General features: G+C 45.1%; 2 protein-coding genes across 2 annotated transcripts; both read left to right on the plus strand.

Annotated features, from left to right (window-relative positions):
* Positions 1-6,581: 6,581 nt before the first annotated feature.
* CXCR3 (C-X-C motif chemokine receptor 3) lies at positions 6,582-8,957 on the plus strand (the record flags this gene model as incomplete). The annotated part of the gene is made up of 1 exon (XM_081334335.1): positions 6,582-8,957. One exon carries the CDS (start codon positions 6,582-6,584, stop codon positions 7,653-7,655), a length of 1,074 nt encoding a protein of 357 aa, XP_081190461.1. The 3' UTR covers positions 7,656-8,957.
* Positions 8,958-10,213: 1,256 nt separating this feature from the next.
* Positions 10,214-12,448, plus strand: LOC308671853 (C-X-C chemokine receptor type 3-2-like; the record flags this gene model as incomplete). Its single annotated transcript, XM_081334336.1, has 2 exons — positions 10,214-10,261; positions 11,423-12,448. 2 exons carry the CDS (start codon positions 10,214-10,216, stop codon positions 12,446-12,448), a joined length of 1,074 nt encoding a protein of 357 aa, XP_081190462.1.
* Positions 12,449-21,822: the final 9,374 nt, after the last annotated feature.

A 21,822-nucleotide genomic window follows, 5' to 3' on the forward strand; every position in this document is an offset into this window, starting at 1 on the left:
GGCAGGAAACCCTACCATTTCGGACAAATGGCTGTCCAGCCTGTTCTTAAAAACTTCCAGTGTTGGAGCATTCACAGCTTCTAGAGGCAGGTTGTTCCACTGGTTAAGTGTTCTCACTTTCAGGAAGTTTCTCCTTAGTTCTAGGTTGCTTCTCTCCTTGATTAGTTTCCATCCGTTGCTCCTTGTCCTGCCTTCAGGCCCTTTGGAGAATAGCTTGACTCCCTCTTCTTTGGGGCAGCCCCTGAGATACTGGAAGACTGCTATCATGTCCCCCCCTCGTCCTTCTCTTCATCAAACTTGACATACCCAATTCCAGCAACCGTACTTCTGTAATAGAATGCACATTCATATGTTTTCAAATAAATAGATGTATTTTGCATGTAGCTGTCTTGAATAGGTTTCCATGTTTAAAATTCTGGCAGATTTTAATACAAAATATTTTATTATCAGACTTAGAAACCTGGCATCTCACACATAGAGCAACTCTGGTGGGCGTGCAATGAAAAATATAGAGAACTGTTCCTATAAAATGCTAGATTTCAGTTCAACGTTGCCTTGAAAATGCAACGACTCAGAACTAAATTAATTTACCCTTAATCCTCAGTGAGGCCTTGGACCTCAGATCCTATGCATGTAAAGTCAGTAATTTTCCCATGAGTTGATCCTTCCCGGAGAAGACCTAATTAATTCGGCCTCTAAAATAAATCTGGCTGTTGGATTGGATCCAGATTTTGGAAATCAGACTTCTACATTTTCCCAGCCAGAACTACTGAATCTATTTACCTTCTGAATGACAGCATGTGGACAGCTAGATTAGGTGTTTGTTGATGAGACGTTATTCTCTGTTTAGAAACTCACCCGTTCTTAACTCCAGAAATGGAGGGAAGTTGGGGTTAGTTTTATTTCATTGGTTGTTTTGTTTGTAAAAAATCGTTTTGCTTTGTTTGTAAAATCAAACGGCATCCAAACAACCTTAACAAATGGCTTTCCTGCTACTGCCCTGTAGTAAAAATTTATTTATTATTTATTTATTAATTTAATTTGTATACCGCCCTTCTCCCGAAGGACTCAGGGCGGTGAACAGGGCAATACATAAAAACAAGATACAAAAATTAAAAATTATTAAAAAGTAATTAAACAGTGCCCATAATAAATTAATACAGATTAACAGTTAAAATCCATTTATAAAATCCAACCCCGTCCCATCAGGCCAGGCCAGCCTGTTCAAAAAGATGGGTTTTAAGATCGCGCCGGAAGGAGCGGAGATCGGGCGCCATCCGGAGCTCGACCGGAAGATGGTTCCAAAGATCCGGTGCACCCACAGAGAAGGCCCTCCCCCTGGGGGCCACCAGTCGGCATTCTTTGACCGGTGGCACCCTGAGGAGGCCCTCTCTGTGGGAGCGTACTGGGCGGAGGGAAGTTGACGCCGGCCGCAGGTGCTCCCCAAGGTATTCCGGAAAAATAATATTAAAAGACTTGTTTCAAAAGGAAATTCAGTTGGAATAAAAAGCGAAGTGGAGGGACGGGGTGGGGGGGGAGGGAAGACACCATTAAAAAAAACAGAGAGAGATTAAATAAAAAGAGCAAGACGAACAAAAGGTAAAGCTGTTTAAAAAAACTTGTAAAACCCTTGAAAGGGGGTGTGGTTTTATTTATAGGTATTAAAAAGGTCTCCTGTGACTTTTAGCAATTGCAAAGTTTTGCTATAGGTTTCCAGACATTGATGACAGTCAAAAATACAGTTCAAAATGTCCAAACAAATGGAACAAATGAGCACCAGGGTGGATTTAAGAGGAGACCGTAGCCCAGGGGTAGGCAACCTCGGCTCTTTGATGACTCGTGGACTTCAATTCCCAGAATTCCTGAGCCAGCCACGCTGAGGGGAAAGGGAGAGGTTTCCAAGCTGTGCCATGCTGGCTCAGGAATTCTGGGAGTTGAAGTCCACGAGTCATAAAAGAGCCAAGGTTGCCTCCCCCGGCGGGCGTAGCCGAACGAGAAAGACAGAAACTCTGGGCATTGTTGTGATTCAGGGTCAGCCTGTGGGTTCGGCAGTTGGCTCGGACGACTCAGAGGAGGAGGAGGGGGGTGTTGAAGAGCTTGCTGATGAGAGCCCTCAGCCAGGCCCCTCCCACCTGGTCACAATGGAGACCCAGCTGTGTGAGCCTGACAGCATGGATGAAGATGACCCACAGCTGGCCCTGTTCAAGGACGCTCGACGCAGGAGGCAGTCAATCAGGAGTAAACAGAGGAAGGCAATGGGGCTGCTCGGAAGGAGGCAGAGAGAAACCACGCCCTGAACTGTATATAAGGGGGAATGTGTGGGAGGGCTGGTTTGCTGAAGGCAACCGCTTGAAAAGCTCCTGTTTCTTGGTTCGTGTCTTGTTTGTTTTGGTATCAATAAATTTGGCAGGCTTAATTCCAGCCTCTTGCCTTCTTGTAAAAGGGGTTGTCCCTGCCTTTTCTGCAGGGCTGGTAGCAGGCTGGTACAGAACAGGCATGCCAGTAACGTTTGCAAATCCAGACGTTTCCCCTCGTGGGTAGACAGTACCTGACAGAGCACAAGCATCTATAGCACCATCTGCAAATTCTCTGAAATGCCACTCCTAATCTCCAGTCTTATCTAGGCACAGTCATCACACAAAAACCTCTCTTTCGCAGGTTGGGTGTAATGTGGCAACTCTGAAGAATAAAAAATAAACTTGACAACCTTTTCCAGAAATAGTAGAGAGGTGTAGACATGAACTTCAACATGGTGACATCGTCATTCCTCCTCCTCCTCCTCCTCCTCCTCCTCCTCCTCCTCCTCCTCCTCCTCCTCCTCCTTTCTTCGCCTCTGCCTTTGCCTTCTTTCTTCTTTCTCTCCTCCTCCTTCTCCCTTCTTCCTTCTCCTCCTCCTCCTCTCTTTTCTTTGCTTTCACCTTCTTTCTTCTTTCTCTCCTCCTTCTCCCTTCTTCCTTCCCCTCCTCCTCCTCTTCCTCTCCTCCCCTCCTCTTTCATTTTCCTTCTCCTTCTCCTTCTTCCTCTCCTCCTCTTCCTCCTCCTCCAGCACCTGGCAACTGCTACAGGCAGAAAAAGTCAACTTGGTGGCTGCAACTGCATGATTGAAGCTCCATCTCTTTTTTTTACACATCTCACTAGGTGTAAGAAGAGAGGTGTAGCCAGCAACTGAGAAGACCATATATTCTGGAAAATATTTAATTTTTCCAGCTGTATTGAGATAACATGTCAAGATGGCAGCCACCCTGCGTGACCAAAACGTTTCTCCTTTTTAATACGTGTTATGATACACGCAAAAAGGCGCTTCAGGGAAGGAGAGCTACATACAAGATATTTACATCTCATAAAAAAAAACTCCAAATGCAATATGCCAAAATTTTCATCACCAGAGCAACAGAGGACATCCAGCAAATCCTGGCCCTTCTTGTAGAGAAAGCTAAGCAACTACGGACCTGCCTTTATTTGGATAAGAGACTACCCAGAAAAACCTATGTATTTATATCCATATAATTTCTAGAAGTATTTTATTTTTTTTATTTTAATTCCATTTATATCCCGCCCTTCTCCGAAGACTCAGGGCGGCTTACAAGCTTAGCAGTAGCCTTCATTCTATGTATATGCCTGCTTATTAGGGCTTTCACACACACCCCAAGCGGCATTATTACAAAGTCAGCTTAATTGCCCCCAACAATCTGGGTCCTCATTTTACCTACCTCGGAAGGATAGAAGGCTGAGTCAACCTTGAGCCTGGTGGGACTCGAACCTGCACTAATTGCAGGCAGCTGGTGTTACTTAAGGAGGCATTAGCCCACTGCTCCACCAAGTAGTTTGGTCTCAAAAGAGACTCTTCACAACAATGTTTTTCAAACTCGGCAACTTTAAGGAGCCTGGACTTCATCTCCCACAATTCACCAGTCCATGCATGGTGGCTGGAGAATTTTGGGAGTTGAAGTCCACCCATCTTAAAACTTGCTGAGGTGGAGAATCATGGCTTCCACCCTAAAATCTGATTCAGAAAGCCAAGATTTTTTGTTTTTTGGTTCTGTCTACTCTGTTAACGATGTTTGCACTATGCATGTCACCCTGCAGTTTTGTTGCAAAATTGTAAAGGCCAAGGAACCTTAGAACATAGAATAATAATAAGAGTTGGAAGGGACCTTGAAGGTCTTCTAGTCCAACCCCCTGCTTGAGCAGGAGAACCTATAACATGTCAGATAAATGGTTGTCCAATCTCTTTTTGAAAGCCTCCGGTGATGGAGCACCCACAGCTTCTGAAAGCAAGTTGTTCCATTGGTTGATTGCTCTTACCATTAGGGAATTTCTTCTTAGTTCTAGGTTGCTTCTCTCCATGGTTAGTTTCCATCGGATGTTTCTCATCTTGCCTTTTGGTGCTTTCAAAAATAGTTTGATCCCCTTGTCTTTGTAGGAGCCCCCCAAATATTGGAACATAGCTGTCGTGTCACACACACACACACACACACACACACACACACACACACACACAGTCCTTTTCATTAGATTAGACCAGGGATCTGCAACCTTGACAACTTGAAGACGTGGACTTCAGCTTGCAGAATTCCTCAGCCAGTTATGCTGGCTGAGGAATTCTGGGAGCTGAAGTCCACAAGTTCTTCTAGCTGTCGAGGTTGCAGACCCCTGGACGAGACATACCCCATTCCCCTAACTGTTCTTCATATGTTTTAGCCTCCAGCCTCCTAATCATTTTGGTTGATCTTCTCTTAGTTTCTTCTTTTTCAGTCGGCTCTCTAGGAGAATAAAACTACCTCAGCTGCGATGTACCTTCATGCCAAAGGTCATATCCTTCAGCAAAGAATCTTCTGCTTAGAAATCGAGAAATTAAAATCAAGTCAAATGCCCCTTTCAGGAATAGAAACTGTCTGTGCAATTGAGATGAAGCTCAGGGGAATTGTGTTTTCTCTCGACACGTGCCTGGTGGGTTTCTTTCATTGGCCCCAAGTTGCGGCTTCTTTTAGAGCAAAAGCTATGTGGCTTTCTTCAAAGATTTGAGAATGTCATCCCTGATACTCACCAAACCTCAACGTGAAATTTCTCTTGATGATCGCATGCCCTATTGGGGAAAGGAATCTGCACAACAACAAATTATTTGTATCATGGGCACTGAAACGAAAGGGGTTTTTGCCTGAGTGTCGACTGTGTGGGCAGGCAGCGAAGGGAAGAAGACGCCGGCAACCTGCTCTTAAAAGCAGACAAGCCTGGTTTGCACCGTGAGGTGGTACAAGCAGTCTCCAGCTGATCAGTGATGGAGTAAAGAGGATTTCATGTAGTGTGGTGTTTCTCAAACTTGGCGACTTTAAAATGTGTGGAGTACGACTCCCAGAATTCCCCAGCCAACCAGCGCATTTCCCTTGTTGGCTGGGGAATTCTGGGAGTTGAAGTCCACACATCTTAAAAGTCGTCCAATTTGAGAAACACTGTTGTAGATTAAGATGATTATGCTAACAGATTAGGAATGTTATGCTAAGCCATTATACTAATGTAGTTATGCTAAGAATGTTGCTCCATAATACTAATGAAGTCCACATTCCCACGATCAGAATTTGGACGCTTGGCAACTGATTCATATTTATGACGGTTGCAGCATCCTGCGATCATGTGATTCCCTTTTGCGCCCTTCCGACAAGCAAAGTCAATGGGGAAGCCAGATTCACTTAACTAACTGAACTATTGCAGTGATTCTCTTAACAACTGTGGCAAGAAAGGTCGTAAAATGGGGCAAAACTCCTTTAATAACTCTCGCTTAGCAACAGAAATTTTTGACTTAATTGTGAAATTGGGAATACTCCAACACTGGAGGTTTGGACAACCATTTGTCTGAAATGGTATAGGGTTTCCCACCTGAGCAGGGGGTTGGACTAGAAGACCTCCAAGGTCCCTTCCAACTCTGTTATTCTATTCTAATTCTAATTCTAATTCTAATTCTAATTCTAATTCTAATTCTAATTCTAATTCTAATTCTAATTCTAATTCTAATTCTAATTCTAATTCTAATTCTAATTCTAATTCTAATTCTTCCATTCCATTTCCATTTCCATTTCCATTTCCATTTCCATTTCCATTTCCATTTCCATTTCCATTCCATTCCATTCCATTCCATTCCATTCCATTCCATTCCATTCTATTCTATTCTATTCTATTCTATTCTATTCCATTCCATTCCATTCCATTCCATTCCATTCTATTCTATTCTATTCTATTCTATTCTATTCTATTCTATTCTATTATTTACAATCTGTCTATTCTATTCTATTCTATTCTATTCTATTCTATTCTATTCTATTCTATTCTATTCTATTCTATTCTATTCTATTCTATTCTATTCTATTTATTCTATTCTGTTCTGTTCTGTTCTGTTCTGTTCTGTTCTGTTCCGTTCCATTCCATTCTATTCTTGTGGTCGTAAGTCAAGGACTGCCTATATCCCCGTCACAGCGTTTTTGAGCCTCAGGCCACCACCAAAAACAGTTAAAATAAGCTATAAAATTGAACAATAACCTAAAGTAATCCTCTACCATGTTTCCTCCTTTTAGATGGAAAATTTCATCATGTCCTTCAATTATAGCGAAGAGTTCATGGACTACTACAACGACAGCTATTTCTATGACTGTTGCGTAGCCCAGCCGTGCGATCTGAACTCCTACCAGAACTTTTCCAAGGAGGTTCTGCCTCCCTTCTACACCCTAATTTTCCTGCTGGGTCTCGGAGGCAACCTGATGGTCATCGCTGTCTTGCTACTGGACAGAGTCCCCTTACTCGGGACCGACATTTTCATCCTCAACCTGGCCATCGCGGACATTCTTCTGGTGTTCACTCTCCCTTTCTGGGCTGCCCAGGCCGTGCTGGGCTGGATCTTCAAGGACTTCCTTTGCAAGGTCATCGGCAGCATCCTGAAGATCAACTTCTACACCAGCATCCTCTTCCTCATCTGCATCAGCTTTGAGCGGTACCTCTCCATCGTCTACGTCATACGGATGTACAACAGGAACAAGCGCTTCCTGATCGTCTACACCACTTTGCTGGTGTGGCTCGTCGGCTTACTGCTGACGGTGCCCGACTTCATGTACCTGAGGGCCGGGTTTGACAGCCGTCTGAACATTACTTCCTGCACCCTGGCCTTCCCACCTCATAGTAGCAAGATGTGGAGAATCGCCCTGATCGTCATCGACCAACTGGTGGCTTTCTTGCTCCCTCTGATGGCCATGATCTACTGCTACACCCACATTATCCTCACCCTCTTGCGCTCCAGAGGGTTCCAAAAACACAAGGCCCTCAAGGTTATCTTGGTGGTGGTGGCGGCCTTCTTCCTCTGCTGGTCGCCCTACCACTTGGTGCAGTTCATCAGCACCTTGCTCCAGCTGGGCCTCCTGAAGGAGGATTGCCAGTGGGAGGCGTTGGAGTTTGCCGATAACGTCACCACCAACTTAGGCTTCTTCCACTGTTGCCTCAACCCACTGCTCTACGCCTTTGTCGGCGTCAAGTTCCGGAACAAGCTCCTGACCGTGCTGAGGAGATTCGGCTGCATCAATCAGAACTTCCTGAAGAAGCATTCCAGGTCCTTCAGCCAGCAGAGAGATTCGAGTTGGTCCGAAAGCACAGAGTGCTCCTATGCCGCGTTCTAGAAAGATCTGGGGCCGTAAGGACGCCATTGACCCAAAGGTGACTTTCTCACGAGGCAACTGGTCTTTCTGGTTTTTCTTTGAAGACATTTTGCTTCCCATCCAAGAAGCTTCTTCAGTTCTGACTGGACTTTCGTTGTTTTTCCTTGAAGATGTTTCGCTTCTTCTTCAGCTCTGACTGGATGATGGGGAATGGACGCCATTGCTATCCCAGAATTCTCCTCTCGCTGCTCTGCAAGCAGAGGGAACATGGCGCTCCGTTGGTACAGCTAGTCCTCGACTTAACAACTGTTCGTTTAGCGACCGTTCAAAGTTGCAACAGCACTGGGAAAAGTGATTTATGACCGGTCCTCACAGTTATGACCATTGTGTCATGATTAAAATTCCTGTCCTGGGGTCATGTGTGATCACCATTTGTGACCTTCTCAGCCAGCTTCCAACATGCAAAGCCAATGGGGGCGGGGGGGGAGCTGGTTTCGCTTAACGACTATGTGATCTATTGAACTGCATGATTCACTTAATAACCACGGCAAAAAACTGGTAAAATCAGAGATAAGTCATTTAACAATCGCTTTGTTTAGCAATGGACATTTTGCTCCCAACAGTCAGGTGGTTTCTAAGAAGAGATTGGACAGCCATTTTTCCGAAGTGGTATAGGCCCCTCCTGCTTAAGCAAGAGGTTAGACTAGATGACCTGTAAGGTCCCTTCCAACTCTCTTATGCTGTCATTCAAAGTTGAGGACTGCCTGCATGTCTGGCATCAAAAACGAGCATAGAAATTCCTCTGTGAATCAGGCTTCATTCAGACTTTCACAGTTCTGAAAACAATTGTTCTTCGGAGAGGTGGGGGTCCCGGCAATCCCGATTGTTTTTGAACATTATCGCTTCCACGTCTGACTCAAGAAACGGGTTGCTCAATATGGTTTTGAGGTTACCTGTTCATGATTTCAGTTTCTTCCTCCACTCGAAGAGAGCAACGTTCTGAGGTTGAAGATTGGGGTCGAAAACTCCCAAAGCCCCAAACCAAAAGATTTCAAGGCTCGTGCCAAAACCTCCGAGTTGTTGGTTGAAGGCATCTGCTATTCCGTTGCATTGACTCCTGTCGTGTCCTTGTTTTCTGATTGTAAACGCTTGACTGCCCTTCTGGAATGTATAGTCGAAGATTATTTTGTCTTATCTAAATCTGGCGAAATGAGAACAGTTTTTTGAGTGAATCTTTGAACCGAATATATACCAATATGGACAGATGAGAGAGAAGAAAGTCATCTCTTCGTTTTTGCTCAATTCTTCTGGATGTCCATTACCGGAGAGAAGATGTCAAGGAAAAAGGAGCTTAACTCTATATGTATTCAACATTCTAACATTAAAAAAATATAAATGCTGAATGAGATGAGAGTGTTTTTAATGCAATGTTCTGGCTGACTAATTGTAAGTCTTGCGTTTTTGGTGTTTTTCTGTATCTGGGATCTCTGCATTCTTTATTTTATTCTGCTACTTTTTCCTAGTCTCCTCTCCTCCTCCTCCTCTTCCTGAAGCCCACAGGTCAGAAAGGGACTGTGAATTCTGGGAGTTGAAGTCCACAGGTTGTAAAGGGGCCATGAATTCTGGGAGTTGAAGTCCACCAGTCATAAAAGGCTATGAATTCTGGGAGTTGAAGTCCACCGGTCATAAAAGGCTATGAATTCTGGGAGTTGAACTCCACAGGTCATAAAGGGGTCATGAATTCTGGGAGTTGAAGACCACAGGTCATAAAGGAGCTGTGAATTCTGGGAGTTGATGTCCACAGGTTGTAAAGGGGCCATGAATTCTGGGAGTTGAAGTCCATAGGTGGTAAAGGGCTATGAATTCTGGGAGTTGAAGTCCACCAGTCATAAAAGGCTATGAATTCTGGGAGTTGAAGTCCACCGGTCATAAAAGGCTATGAATTCTGGGAGTTGAACTCCACAGGTCATAAAGGGGTCATGAATTCTGGGAGTTGAAGACCACAGGTCATAAAGGAGCTGTGAATTCTGGGAGTTGATGTCCACAGGTTGTAAAGGGTCCATGAATTCTGGGAGTTGAAGTCCATAGGTGGTAAAGGGCTATAAATTCTGGGAGTTGAAGTCCACCAGTCACAAAAGGCTATGAATTCTGGGAGTTGAACTCCACCTGTCATAAAAGGCTATGAATTCTGGGAGTTGAACTCCACAGGTCATAAAGGGGTCATGAATTCTGGGAGTTGAAGACCACAGGTCATAAAGGAGCTGTGAATTCTGGGAGTTGATGTCCACAGGCCATAAAGGGGCCAGAGTTGCCCACTCGTGACCTTGGGGTATATTGGGATTTTCAGAAATGGGTTCGAGGCCACGATTCTCCAACTGCTCCTTGGCCAAAGCGGCTGAGAAGAAAAAAAAAAGCAACCAGCCCTCGTTGCAGTTAAACTTCCCCATCGGGAAACCTTTCATAATGTGTGGGTTTCCTTCTCCCACCAGATGATCTGGTGACTTCCCCACATTAGTGAGTCCACCCTGGGGAAAACAACAACACAGAAGGATAGTCAAGGATAACGTTTGGACGCAACGATGGAACTAAATCAATCCACCAATTACGAGGATGAGGACTACTATGAGGTAGGTCACTCCAGTGTTTCTGAACCTTGGCTACTTTAAGCTGTGTGGACTTCACCTCCCAGAATTCCCCAGCCAGCCTAGCTGGCTGGGGAATTCTGGGAGTTGAAGTCCTTACACATCTCGAAGCAGTCAAGGTCGAGGGGGAAAAAATGCTAGGCTGTTGGAATAGCCAGCGGGTTAGCTGAGCCTCTCCTTTGAAAAGTAGACTGGCAAGCTCAACCCAACTGGATTGGCCCCTTGGACATTTGGTGCTGGGAGGTTTGCAGAGCGTGGAGGGTTGCGTGACCCACCACGTCCAGCTTCTCCTGTTGCTTCACGGGCAGGAGGACAGGAGTATGCCGACCTGCCAGACCAAGCGTGGTGCGTGTACAATGCAGCCAGGGAGGGAGCCGTCTTATCTGCTGCTTTGGTCAGCAAAATACCTTGGGCCAATCCTGTTTGTGTGTGCAAGTGACCTCCCTGTTTGACTGCAGGCAAAGGCTCCCCCACCTACTTTTGCTTCCAGCCAGGACCCAATCCTTAGAGGGAGGGGGGGGAGCTTTGGATTCTGTGGGGTTTTCACAGTACATGGCTTGAGGCAGGGAAGGGAGAGCGCAGAGAGATTGCATTTGCAGGAAGAGGAGGAGGAGGAGTAGGGGGGGAAGAGGAGGAGGAGCAGAGGAGGGAACAAAGTAAGAAGGGAAGGAAGAGAAGAAGAGGAAGAAAGGAAGAAAAAAAGAAAGAAAAAGATAGGAAAGGAAAGGAAAGCGGGGAAGGGGGAGAAAAGGATGGAAAGAATAGAGAGAAAACGAATGAAAGAAGAAAAAAAAGAAAGTCCTGCTCTCAGAGTTGCATTAAATATTATGGGATATTTTCTTTTCCTTCCTCCCCTTTCCCCTCCCCTTCCCTCCCCTCTTCTCCTCCCCTCCCTCCCTCCTTCCCCAAAGCTGCAACTGAGCAAGGGAAAGGATCCAGATAATTTTCCATTCCATTCCATCAGCTTCTTCCCTCCTAGTTTACTCCTCCTGTTAGCTACTAGCAATCCAGCCAGCAGAAAAAGCAGTACCACTGGACAACACCACCAACCGCCCGCAATCCCTAAGGAGGCATGGGCAGGCGCCTGTGCGTAAGGGATGTCTTGAGAATTTTCCCCAAACTTCTCTCTTTTTCCTTCCTTCTCAGCTGGGCACGTTGCCCGAGATCAACCCCAACGCACAGCCGTGCCTTCCCACCGAAGTGAGCGCCTTCGCTCGCTATTTTGTGCCCGTGTTCTTCTCCTTGGTCTTCGTGGTGGGGTTGCTGGGCAACAGCTCGGTGCTGGCTATCTTGGGCCAAAGTCACCGGTCCTGGCGCTTTGCTGACCACTACCTCTTCCAGCTGGCGGTGGCCGATTTCCTTCTGGTCTTAACCCTCCCTTTCCAAGCCGCCTATTTTATCCACGGCTGGACCTTTGGAGAATTCCTCTGTAAGCTGACCGAGGGGCTCTCCACCATGAACGTGGTCACCAGCATCCTTCTCCTGACCTACCTCAGCATTGAGCGCTACTTCGTGGTGGTCCGGGGGACACCCTCACGCTTCTTCGCGAAGCGTTCTCACATCTACCTCACTTCGGCCTTTTTCTGGGGCATCGGCATCGCGTTTGCTGCTGTGGATCTCCACTTCCGCACGGTCACCTACGTCCCGGAAGCCATGACTCTGGTCTGCCAGCTGGGCTTTGAGGTCCAGGATGCCAACTCCTGGAAACTGGGCCTACAAGTGATCTTCTTCCTTCTGGGTTTTTGGTGGCCTGTCCAAGCAATGGTCTACTGCTACAGTCAGATTTTCACCAAGCTGCACCAGGCTGGGCTTCTGAGCAAGCATTTGCCTCTCCGTCTCCTGTTGGTCATCTGGATCACCTTCATCGCCTGTTGGTGCCCTTTCCATGGCTTGATACTGGTGGACATCTTTCAACGTCTGGGCCATTTGAAGCGGCACTGTGAGTGGGAGCAGGTGTTGGATTCCGGACTCTTGATCACCAGGAGTTTAGCCCTCGCCCACTGCTGCCTCAATCCCTTGGTCTATGCTTTTGGAGGGGTGAAGTTCCGAAGGGAATTTTCCAGAATCTTCTGTAGGAGAACCAGAGCCAGGCGCCGTTCGGGCAGTGAGGACATTAGCCAAGTTACCGACTGGAGCACCATTCATGGCCTGGATTATTCGATCATGATGTAAGCTGCGCATGGTCCACCCCACGTGCCAGGACTGTTCATGAAGTCTTTTCCATACCATTGCCCACCAGATACAGGTGGTCCCCAACTTACGACAGCTCATTTAGTGACTGTTTGAAGTTACAGTGGTGCTGAAAAAAGTAACTTACGACTGTTTTTCACGCTTACCACCGTTGCAGCATCCCCGTGGTCACGTGATTGAAATTGAGAGACTTGGCAACTGATTCGTATTTACGATGGTTGCAGTGTGCCGGGGTCACGTGATCCCCTTTTTGTGACCTTTTGACAAGCAAAATCAACAGGGAATCCAGGTTCACTCTTACTAACTTGACAACTGCAGTGAGAAAGGTCGTAAAATGGGGCAAAATTCACTTAACAACTGTCTCACTTAGCAACAGTGGGCTCAGTGGTGGCCGTAAGTTGAAGACTACCTGTATTGTAGCAATTGTTGAGTTGAAATAAGGTCCTTCTTACCCCAGAGCGGAAGGGTTTTAGATATGCAACAGCTTTGAAAAGAATAATTACAAAATCCCAAACCTCGTTGCTTCAGATTTGCAAGAATTACGTCTTGGAGTTGTTGTTGTTTTTTTGCCAGGACCGGCCTTCAAAGGGGAATTTTACATGTTTTTTCCCCTTTATCTGTCAGAAATGTATACAATTGGCCAATTTGGTTTAGCGGTTTAAGGCATCAGGCTGGAAAGGGGAAGGTTATGAGTTCAAATCCTGCCTTAGCAATGAAATCCAGCTGAGTGACTTTGGGCCAATCACCCAATGAGTTCTAGTCCTGCCTTAGGTAGGAAAGCCAGCTGTCTGACTTTGGGCCAATCACTGTCTCTCAGTCCAACCCACCTCACAGGGTTGTTGTTGTGAGGAAAATAGGAAGAGGAAAGTGTGTCGGATGTGTTTGCTGCCTTGAGTTATTTGTAAAAATAATAAAGACAGGAGATAAATAAAGGAATGAATAAATACCTTCTGAAGTGAAATCTTGCCCGTCATTTTATTGCCAGTCAGTTGCGAGTAACAGCAGAGCTTAATATCACTAGTAAATGAATTAAGTAGCTGGGGATTTGCTTGAAGAGAAACAATAAAGGTTTATTCAAACCTAATTCTTTACAGATCTGGAAAAAAATAATGGTTGACATTCGAATATGGAAGGACGTCAGTCTTCCTTGGCTAGGAAGAATATCGACCGTAAAAATGAATATCATCTGAAGGATTAATTTATTCTAACAGATGCTAGTAAGGCTTGAAGAAAAGGTGTTGAATGAGTAGCAAATGTGAACCAACAACTTCATTCGATCAAATAAAACAGTTTCCCCAACCTCGGCAACTTAAAAGATGAGTGGACTTCAATTCCCAGAATTCCTCAGCCAGCCAAGCTGGCTGGGGAATTCTGGGAGTTGAAGTCCACCCAACTTAAAGTTGCCGAGGTTGAGAAACACTGTTCTAACCTCTTTCATTCACCTTCCTTCCACATCCTACCGAGAAGCGATGAAGGGGAACACAAAAGTATTTAGGGGAAAAAAAGTCAAAATAAAACCCTTACTACGCTCTTTCCCCAGAATGGGAAGGATCTGGCACAAAAGGTGGTTTCAAAACATCACCCTTCGCCCCTTGCTTCATGCTGAGGGGAATTACTTCATCTGGCACTTCCATCGTTGCTCAGAAGAACAATTTTTTTCCTGTGGTTCGGTTTTAACCCGAGGACTTTTAGATGGGGTTTAGATGGCAAGACTCACTGGCTGTTGAATGCAATCTCCTTTTCTCAGCTTCCAAAATAGGGTACTCGGATCTCACTGAAGAAGCCGAAGCATCTGTCGTTTCATGAGAAGGGTTGCAAGTAGTCAGAATAGCAGAGTTGGAAGGGACCTTGGAGGTCTTCTAGTCCAGCCCCCTGCACAAGCAGGAGACCCTATACCATTTCAGACCATTTCAGTCCAATCTCTTCTTTTTGTTCTATTTTTTGTGGTCGTTGTCATTGTCGTTTCCTTGCATTTCCACAAAGAAATCCATCCCCAAGAAGGAATCAGAGAACCGTCTGGAGGCCTTAGTAGGAAAGGAACTTTATTCACAGGCTAAACAGAAGGACATCGCTTGTACCCCCCCCCCCCCCAAAAAATATGGAAAGATGGACCGGGACTTGCTGGGGAAACTGAGGCATAAAGATTTTGGGACGCGGTGCAGGGAGGGCTACACGGCAAGGTTCCTTAGTCATGCCACCAATGTTCAACTTGATCAGTGAGAACGCTTTGATAGGTGTTCACAGTTTCAAGGAGGCTTTTATAGTTGTTCCTGGAAAAAAAGGGGAGAGGACACCTCTTAAATCATCGGCCCCGTCACAAGGACAAAAGATTTCTCCTCACGACAGCTGATCCTCGACTTACAACCAAAGTGGAGCCCAAAATTTCTGTGGCTAGAGCAAGGCAACAGTTAAGCGAGTTGCGCCCCATTTTACAACCATTTTGGCCACGGTTGTTAAGTGAATCACTGCAGTTGTTAAGAGAATCGTGTAGGTCAGGGGTAGGCAACCTTGGCTCTTTTATGACTCGTGAACTTCAACTCCCAGAATTCCTGAGCCAGCATGGCTCAGCTTGGAAACCTCTCCCTTTCCCCTCAGCATGGCTGGCTCAGGAATTCTGGGAGTTGACGTCCACGAGTCATAAAAGAGCCAAGGTTGCCTACTCCTAGTGTAGGTCATTAAATAAACAGTTTCCCCCCATTGACTTTGCTTGTCAGAAGCCGGCGGGGAAAGTCACAAAAGGGGATCACGTGACCCCAGGACACCGCAACTGTCATAAGTACATGCCAGTTGCCAAGTGCCTGATATTTTGATCACATGACCCCTGGGAATGCTGCAACTGTTGTAGGTGTCAAAAGTGGTCATAAGTCACTTTTTTGTGTAGCACCGTTATAGCTTCGAACAGTTACTAAAAGAACGGAAATAACCAGGTTGTGACCCCTTGAAATCTTTGGATCATAATTTTAATTTTAAACCCCTCCCCCCCCCGAAAAGGTAATTATTGAATACAGGAGAAGATAAAGTTGGCCTTGAATCAGTCTTGGGGATTTAATACATAGACTATGTAATTATTTTCAAGGAACGAGACCAAAATGTGTTATTGTTGCCGTCTTCCAGAATGCTACTAGGTCTGTTTGCTACTTTGAGTGATTTATAAAAATAATAAAGGTACGAATTTAAAAAAAAAATTAACACAAGAAATTCCAGCCAGATTGGTGGTAGTCTATCACGGGTGACCTTTTGCACTCATTCACTTTCCAGGCAAAATTGTGGAATTTTATTATTTAGAAAAGAAGGTATATTTAGAGCCCATTTGGTCTAGTGTTTAAGGTACCAGGCTAGAAACCAGGAGACGGTGAGTTCTAGTCCTGCCTTGGCCATGAAAGTCAGCTGGGTGACTCTGGGCCAATCACCAGGAGACGGCGAGTTCTAGTCCCGCCTTTGGCACAAAAGCCAGGTGGCTGAGTGATTTTTGAGCCAATCAGCAGGAGACTGTAAGTTCTAGTTCCGCCTTAGCCATAAAAGCCAGTTGGATGACTTTGGACCAGTCATAAGAGACTATGACTTCTAGTCCATCCTCACAGGGTTGTTGTGGGGAAAATAGGAGGAGGATAGAGTATTAGGTAGAAAGTGAAGAAGAACTAAAGAGCCTCTTGTTGCGGGTGAAGAAGGAGAGTGCAAAAGTTGGGTTGAAACTTAACATTAAGAAAACCAAGATCATGGCATCCAGCCCTCTCAATTCCTGGCAAATAGATGGGGAAGAAATGGAGGTAGTGACAGATTTTATTTTCCTGGGCTCCAAGATCACTGCAGATGGGGACTGCAGCCAAAAAATTAAAAGACGCTTGCTCCTGGGGAGGAAAGCCATGGCAAATCTAGACAGCACACTAAAAAGCAGAGACGTCACCCTGCCAACAAAAGTGCGTATAGTCAAGGCTATGGTCTTCCCAGTTGCGATGTATGGCAGTGAAAGTTGGACCATAAGAAAGGCTAAACGCCAAAGAATTGAGGCCTTTGAATTATGGTGCTGGAGAAGACTCCTGCGAGTCCCTTGGACTGCAAGGCGATCAAACCGGTCAGTCCTAGAGGAGATCAACCCTGACTGCTCTTTAGAAGGCCAGATCCTGAAGTTCAAACTTAAAAACTTTGGCCACCTAATGAGAAGGAAGGACTCACTGGAGAAGAGCCCAATGCTGGGAAAGGTTGAGGGCAAGAGAAGAAGGGGACGACAGAGAATGAGGTGGCTGGATGGAGTCACTGAAGCAGTAGGCGTGAGCCTAAATGGACTCCAGAAGATGGTAGAGGATAGGAAGGCCTGGAGGAACGTTGTCCATAGGGTCGCGATGGGTCAGACACGACTTCGCAGCTAACAACAACAGAGTATTAGGAATGCTCGCCACCTCGAGCTGGTTATAACATAGTAAGGGCAGGATAAAAATCAAACAAATAAAATCAATAGGCATGACGTATCATTGATCAGAAAGTTATATTAGATTTTTTTGGGGGGGAACCCATCACCCATCATCCCCTGTCATTTCTTTACCAAACTCGCTGGCTGATGTCAAAGGATTTGACTTTTTCTACCAAGGAATTAGTCATATCGCAGAAGTAATTGTAGTAGCCCCGTGTGGCATCCTGAATTTGGGCGAGCACGGTCTTTTCCTCGGCACTCCGCTTCTGCACGCTGTAGCTGAGAACCTCTGCAAATAAATAAATAAATAAATAAAAATCAAAGGGAACTGAATGTGGGAGAAAGTGGAATTGCTTCGGCTTTGGTTGACAAGAAATTGGCTTGGCTTTCTTCCCCACAGCCCTTAGTTGCAATTCCCACCTTTGAGAGCAAAATAAAATTTCCCAAAACAGCCGGAGCACCACTTGAACCCCCATCGGCGTTGACAGACTCCCCATCAGTCAGTTGCAAAAGGCAGCTTGACTTGCAACAACTTCCATCCTGCCACGATGTTTGCAACACCATCAGACAATCTGCCTTTCTATCGCAGGAAGGACTCGATTGGCAGGCAAAAACGCCAAATCCGGTCCGAACATCTGGCGGATTGTTTGTGCGACAAACAAAAATAAAATAAAATAATATTCTAAGACAAAAGAAGTCGGATTAAAAAAAACTAACCTGAGCAGAGGAGTAGCAGCAGGATGGAAGCAACCGTCAGCTTCAGATTCATTTTTGCAAGAGCTGTTCCTAAGATTTGGGAGAGAAAAATTGACCAAGTTAAACAAAAATTGAGAAAGCTCAAACACCCCTTTCCACGTAGCTGATCACTGTTCAATGGGTACATTTGTTGGCGACGCTTGTAAAAAAAGCCACAGATCTGAGAGGGTACCAAACACACAATTTCAATCCATGAAGTATGCGGAGTGAGATTCACCCCACATAGCTAATTCTCAAGCAAGCTCCACCAAAGTGGTTTGCAAAGATAGAAAGAAGCGAAGAGTTCTAGTTAAACAACCACATGATTGTAAACTAGGTTTAATCTCTCTTTCTTCCTGTTTGCTGCTTTTAACTGCCTTGATTTACAGGTGTACCTCGGCTGACAGCCACAATTGAGCCCAAACTTTCTGTGGCTAAGCAAGACCATTATTGAGTTTTGCCCCCATTTCACAACCTTATTGCCACCGTTGTTAAGTGGATTCCCCCGCTTGCAAGACAAGATGATTAAATAACCAAGCTCAGAGAGCACCAAGAACTCCACAATTCAACCCCAAGCTACAAATATTCTAGAGGATGGTCAAAAGGTGGTTCTTTCCAGTTTGCCCTTGTAAATGCATGTTCAGACATGCAAAAATTAAAAAAGAAAAGCAGGACAATAACTTTCTGATCTTTAGGGTGGGGAAACCCACCCAGGTTTAGAATCAGCAGGTTCTCTATAAAGTGACAGGGTGATCTGGGACGAGAGATTAATTCCTATTGTCTTCAACTATGCTCACCTAGCCTTGATGTTAGTCTGTTGGAGTAAAAGGGCCTGCTGGATCCCGGGGCTGTCTCTACCATACCCGGTTTGTCTATTCCACAGAAATTAGGACTATAAGGCAAAGAATCCCCAAATCAGATTCTTCTTGTTTCTACACCCAAATCCCGTAGTCCAATTTCACTGGCGCTCTTGCACCGTCCCCGAGTTAACCGCTTAGGTGTTCCATGGCACTCACGTTCTCTTATCCAGCTACGGCGGGGAGATCAGATCCAGATGGAGCTTGTATGAAAAACAGGACATTTATATGTGCTTGCAGTCTTGCTAAAATTTTAAAAAAACAAAACGAAAAAAACCAAGCTAAGTCCCATCCAAAATGATTACCCACCTTCTGTCCAACTGCACGTCCCCCTTTCCTGTTCAAAGTCTAAGCAAACAAGATCAGACTGTTATGGCATGGGAAAACCAAACTTAGCAATGATCTTTGAAGCATGATGACGGGATCTGGAAGGCTATCGATTCTAATTAAAGGATCTCGTCAGGGGAAAAATCATCTTTGGAACTGCCACACATCAGGAGCGGCACGAGCCACTTTGATTGGATTGATTGCCTGCCGTCAAGCGGTTGACATTTAGAGACCACCTAGATAGATCTTGTCTAGATAGATTGATTTACCTTCTAGATGAGCATTCTCCATGATGAGGCAGGACAAGAAGCAATGGGTTGGAAACTAATCAAGGAGAGAAGCAGCCTAGAACTAAGGAGAAATTTCCTGACAGTGAGAACTATTAATTAATGGAATGACTTGCCTCCAGAAGTTCTGGGTTCTCCATCACTGGAGGTTTTTAAGATGAGACTGGATAGCCTTTTGTCTGAAATGGTATAGGGTTTCCTGCTTGAGCAGTGGACTAGACTAGAAGACCTCCAAGGTCCCTTCCAACTGTTATTCAGCCTGAACCACTAAGATCTAGAACGTTCTACCTTCCATGTCACCTGTATGGGATATGTCCTGTCAAGTCCCACATTTTATTTCTTTTTATTTACAAACATCTTTGACTGCATATTATAATTTTTATATGGACTCTGGGCAGCATATACTTCAAAATAAAACCCAACAAAAGAGCAGTTAAAATAATAAGACTCAACTAATTATGATTGCTACTCAAAGAGATTCAGGGGGCACCAAAGTTGGAAACTCTTTTAAAAAGGGGCCAAAGTTTCCCCCATGCTGGATCAGGAATTCTGGCAGTTGAAGTCCACAAGTCATAAAAGAGCCAAGGCGGCCTACCCTTGCACTAGACCATGTGAATCACACACACACACCACAACTTGTTTAACAACTGTGGTGGTCAGGGGTAGGCAACCTTGGCTCTTTTATGACTCGTGGACTTCAACTCCCAGAATTCCTGAGCCAGCATGGCTCAGCATGGAAACCTTTCCCTTTCCCCTCAGCATGGCTGGCTCAGGAATTCTGGGAGTTGAAGTCCACTAGTCATAACAGAGCCAAGGTTGCCTACCCCTGGCCTAGGCTTATGAGCGCAATGATTTATGGAATTCCCGGTTCCAGTTGTGCCTATAAGTCGAGGAGTATCTTTAATACTGTAGTGTTTACAGAGACCATTTCTTCCCGGCCTCTTCCATGTTTTCCTGCTCTCTCCCGAGCTCAGAAGGGCCTCGTCTTTGGAAAAGTCCCCAATGGCAAAGCTTCGTAGCAACTGCGGGTCCAAAGGAGTGTTTACTCAAAGCTCCAGCATGATGAGTAGACAGAAGTGAGAGAGACAAGGACAGTTTGCTTAGATCTTAAGCAATATTTGCTCCTGGTCACTGATCAACGAAATGGTACCCGAAGGAGGCCTTCAGAAATGTCTTCTAAGAAGAACAGCTGAAGCAACAACATTTCTTCAAATTGTTATAGAAAGCCCCAGATGCCGTTCCCTTTCCGGAAATGGAATCAGTGGTAGGACATCAGATGTCCCCAGAAAGGCTGAAGATCTAAGCCCAGGGCAAAAATGTTCACGTTCCAGATTACAGGCAGTCCTCAACTTACGACGAGAATGGAGCTCAACATTTCTGTCACCAAGCGAGACAGTCGTGAACTGAGTTTTGCCCCATTTTACAATCTATCTTGCCACAGTTGTTAAGGGAGTTGCTGTAGTTGTTAAGTTAGTAAACACGGTTGTTAAGCAAATCTGGCTTCCCCATTGACTTTGCTCATCGGAAGGTCCCAAAAGGGGACCACATGACCAACCGGGATTCTGCAAACCGTCATAAATATGAGCCACTGAAAAAAAGTGACTTATAACCATTTTCCACACTTACGACCATTGTAGCATCCCCACGGTCACGTGATCAGAATTCAGACACTTGCCAACTGGCTCATCGGGGTCATGTGTAGATTAAGATTGTTATACTCACAGATTAGGAATATTATACTAAGGCATAAATGGACTATTCCTCCAATGAGATTTTCCCATGTATTTTACCAGGAAACATAGATAGGGCAGCCTAGAAAAGTCAGTGCCCTCCTAACCATATCCAAGCACTCCAAATATGTTGGCAATGTCCATTTTCCTCTCCGAGTTCATGGGGACCTAACCCTAACCCTAAGTGGAATTTTCCTCCAATGGGATTTTCCCATGTATTTTACCAGGAAACATAGATAGGGCAGCCTAGAAAAGTAAGTGCCCTCCTAACCATACCCAAGCACTCCGAATTTGTTGACGATGTCCATTTTGCTCTATGAGTTCATGGTGACCTAATCCTAACCCTAATACTAATGTAGTTATACTAAGAATGTTACTCTGTAATACTAATGTTGAGGTCCACATTCCCACGGTCAAAATTCAGATGCTTGACAACTGATTCATATTTATGACAGTTGTAGCATCCTGGGGGTCATATGACCTTCTGACAAGCGAAGTCAATAGGAAAGCTAAGTATTTTACTTACTTAGCAACTGCAGCGATTCACTTCGCAGCTGTGACAAGAAAAGTCAAATAATGGAGCAAACATCATTTAATAACTATCTCGCTTAGCAACAGAAATGGGCTCAGTTGGGCTCGTAAGTCAAGGACCACCTATAAGCATATATTTGGGAAGTCACCTCATCAATTTTTAAAGTGGTTTGTGTAGAGCGGAGAAGGAAATGTGAAACGTACTTGCAAATGCAACCTTGCAAAAACCTAGATCAGGGGTCTTTACACTTGGCAACTTTAAGACTTGTGGATTCAACTCCTGAGGGTTGGCTGAGGAATTCTGGGAGTTGAAGTCCACAAGTCTTAAAGTTGCCAAGTTTGAAGACCCCCAACCTAGATGGTCATTGCGGGGGGCGGAAAAAACAACTTGAAAATGTAAAGAGAGTAACGGTTAAAACACTAATTGTGCCATCCTGAGAGTTGTTGATAACATTTTAGGAAGAAATGATTGAAAACACAG

The sequence above is a fragment of the Vipera berus genome (assembly GCF_964194415.1).
Source record: "Vipera berus genome assembly, chromosome: 9".
Classification (NCBI taxonomy): domain Eukaryota; kingdom Metazoa; phylum Chordata; class Lepidosauria; order Squamata; family Viperidae; genus Vipera; species Vipera berus.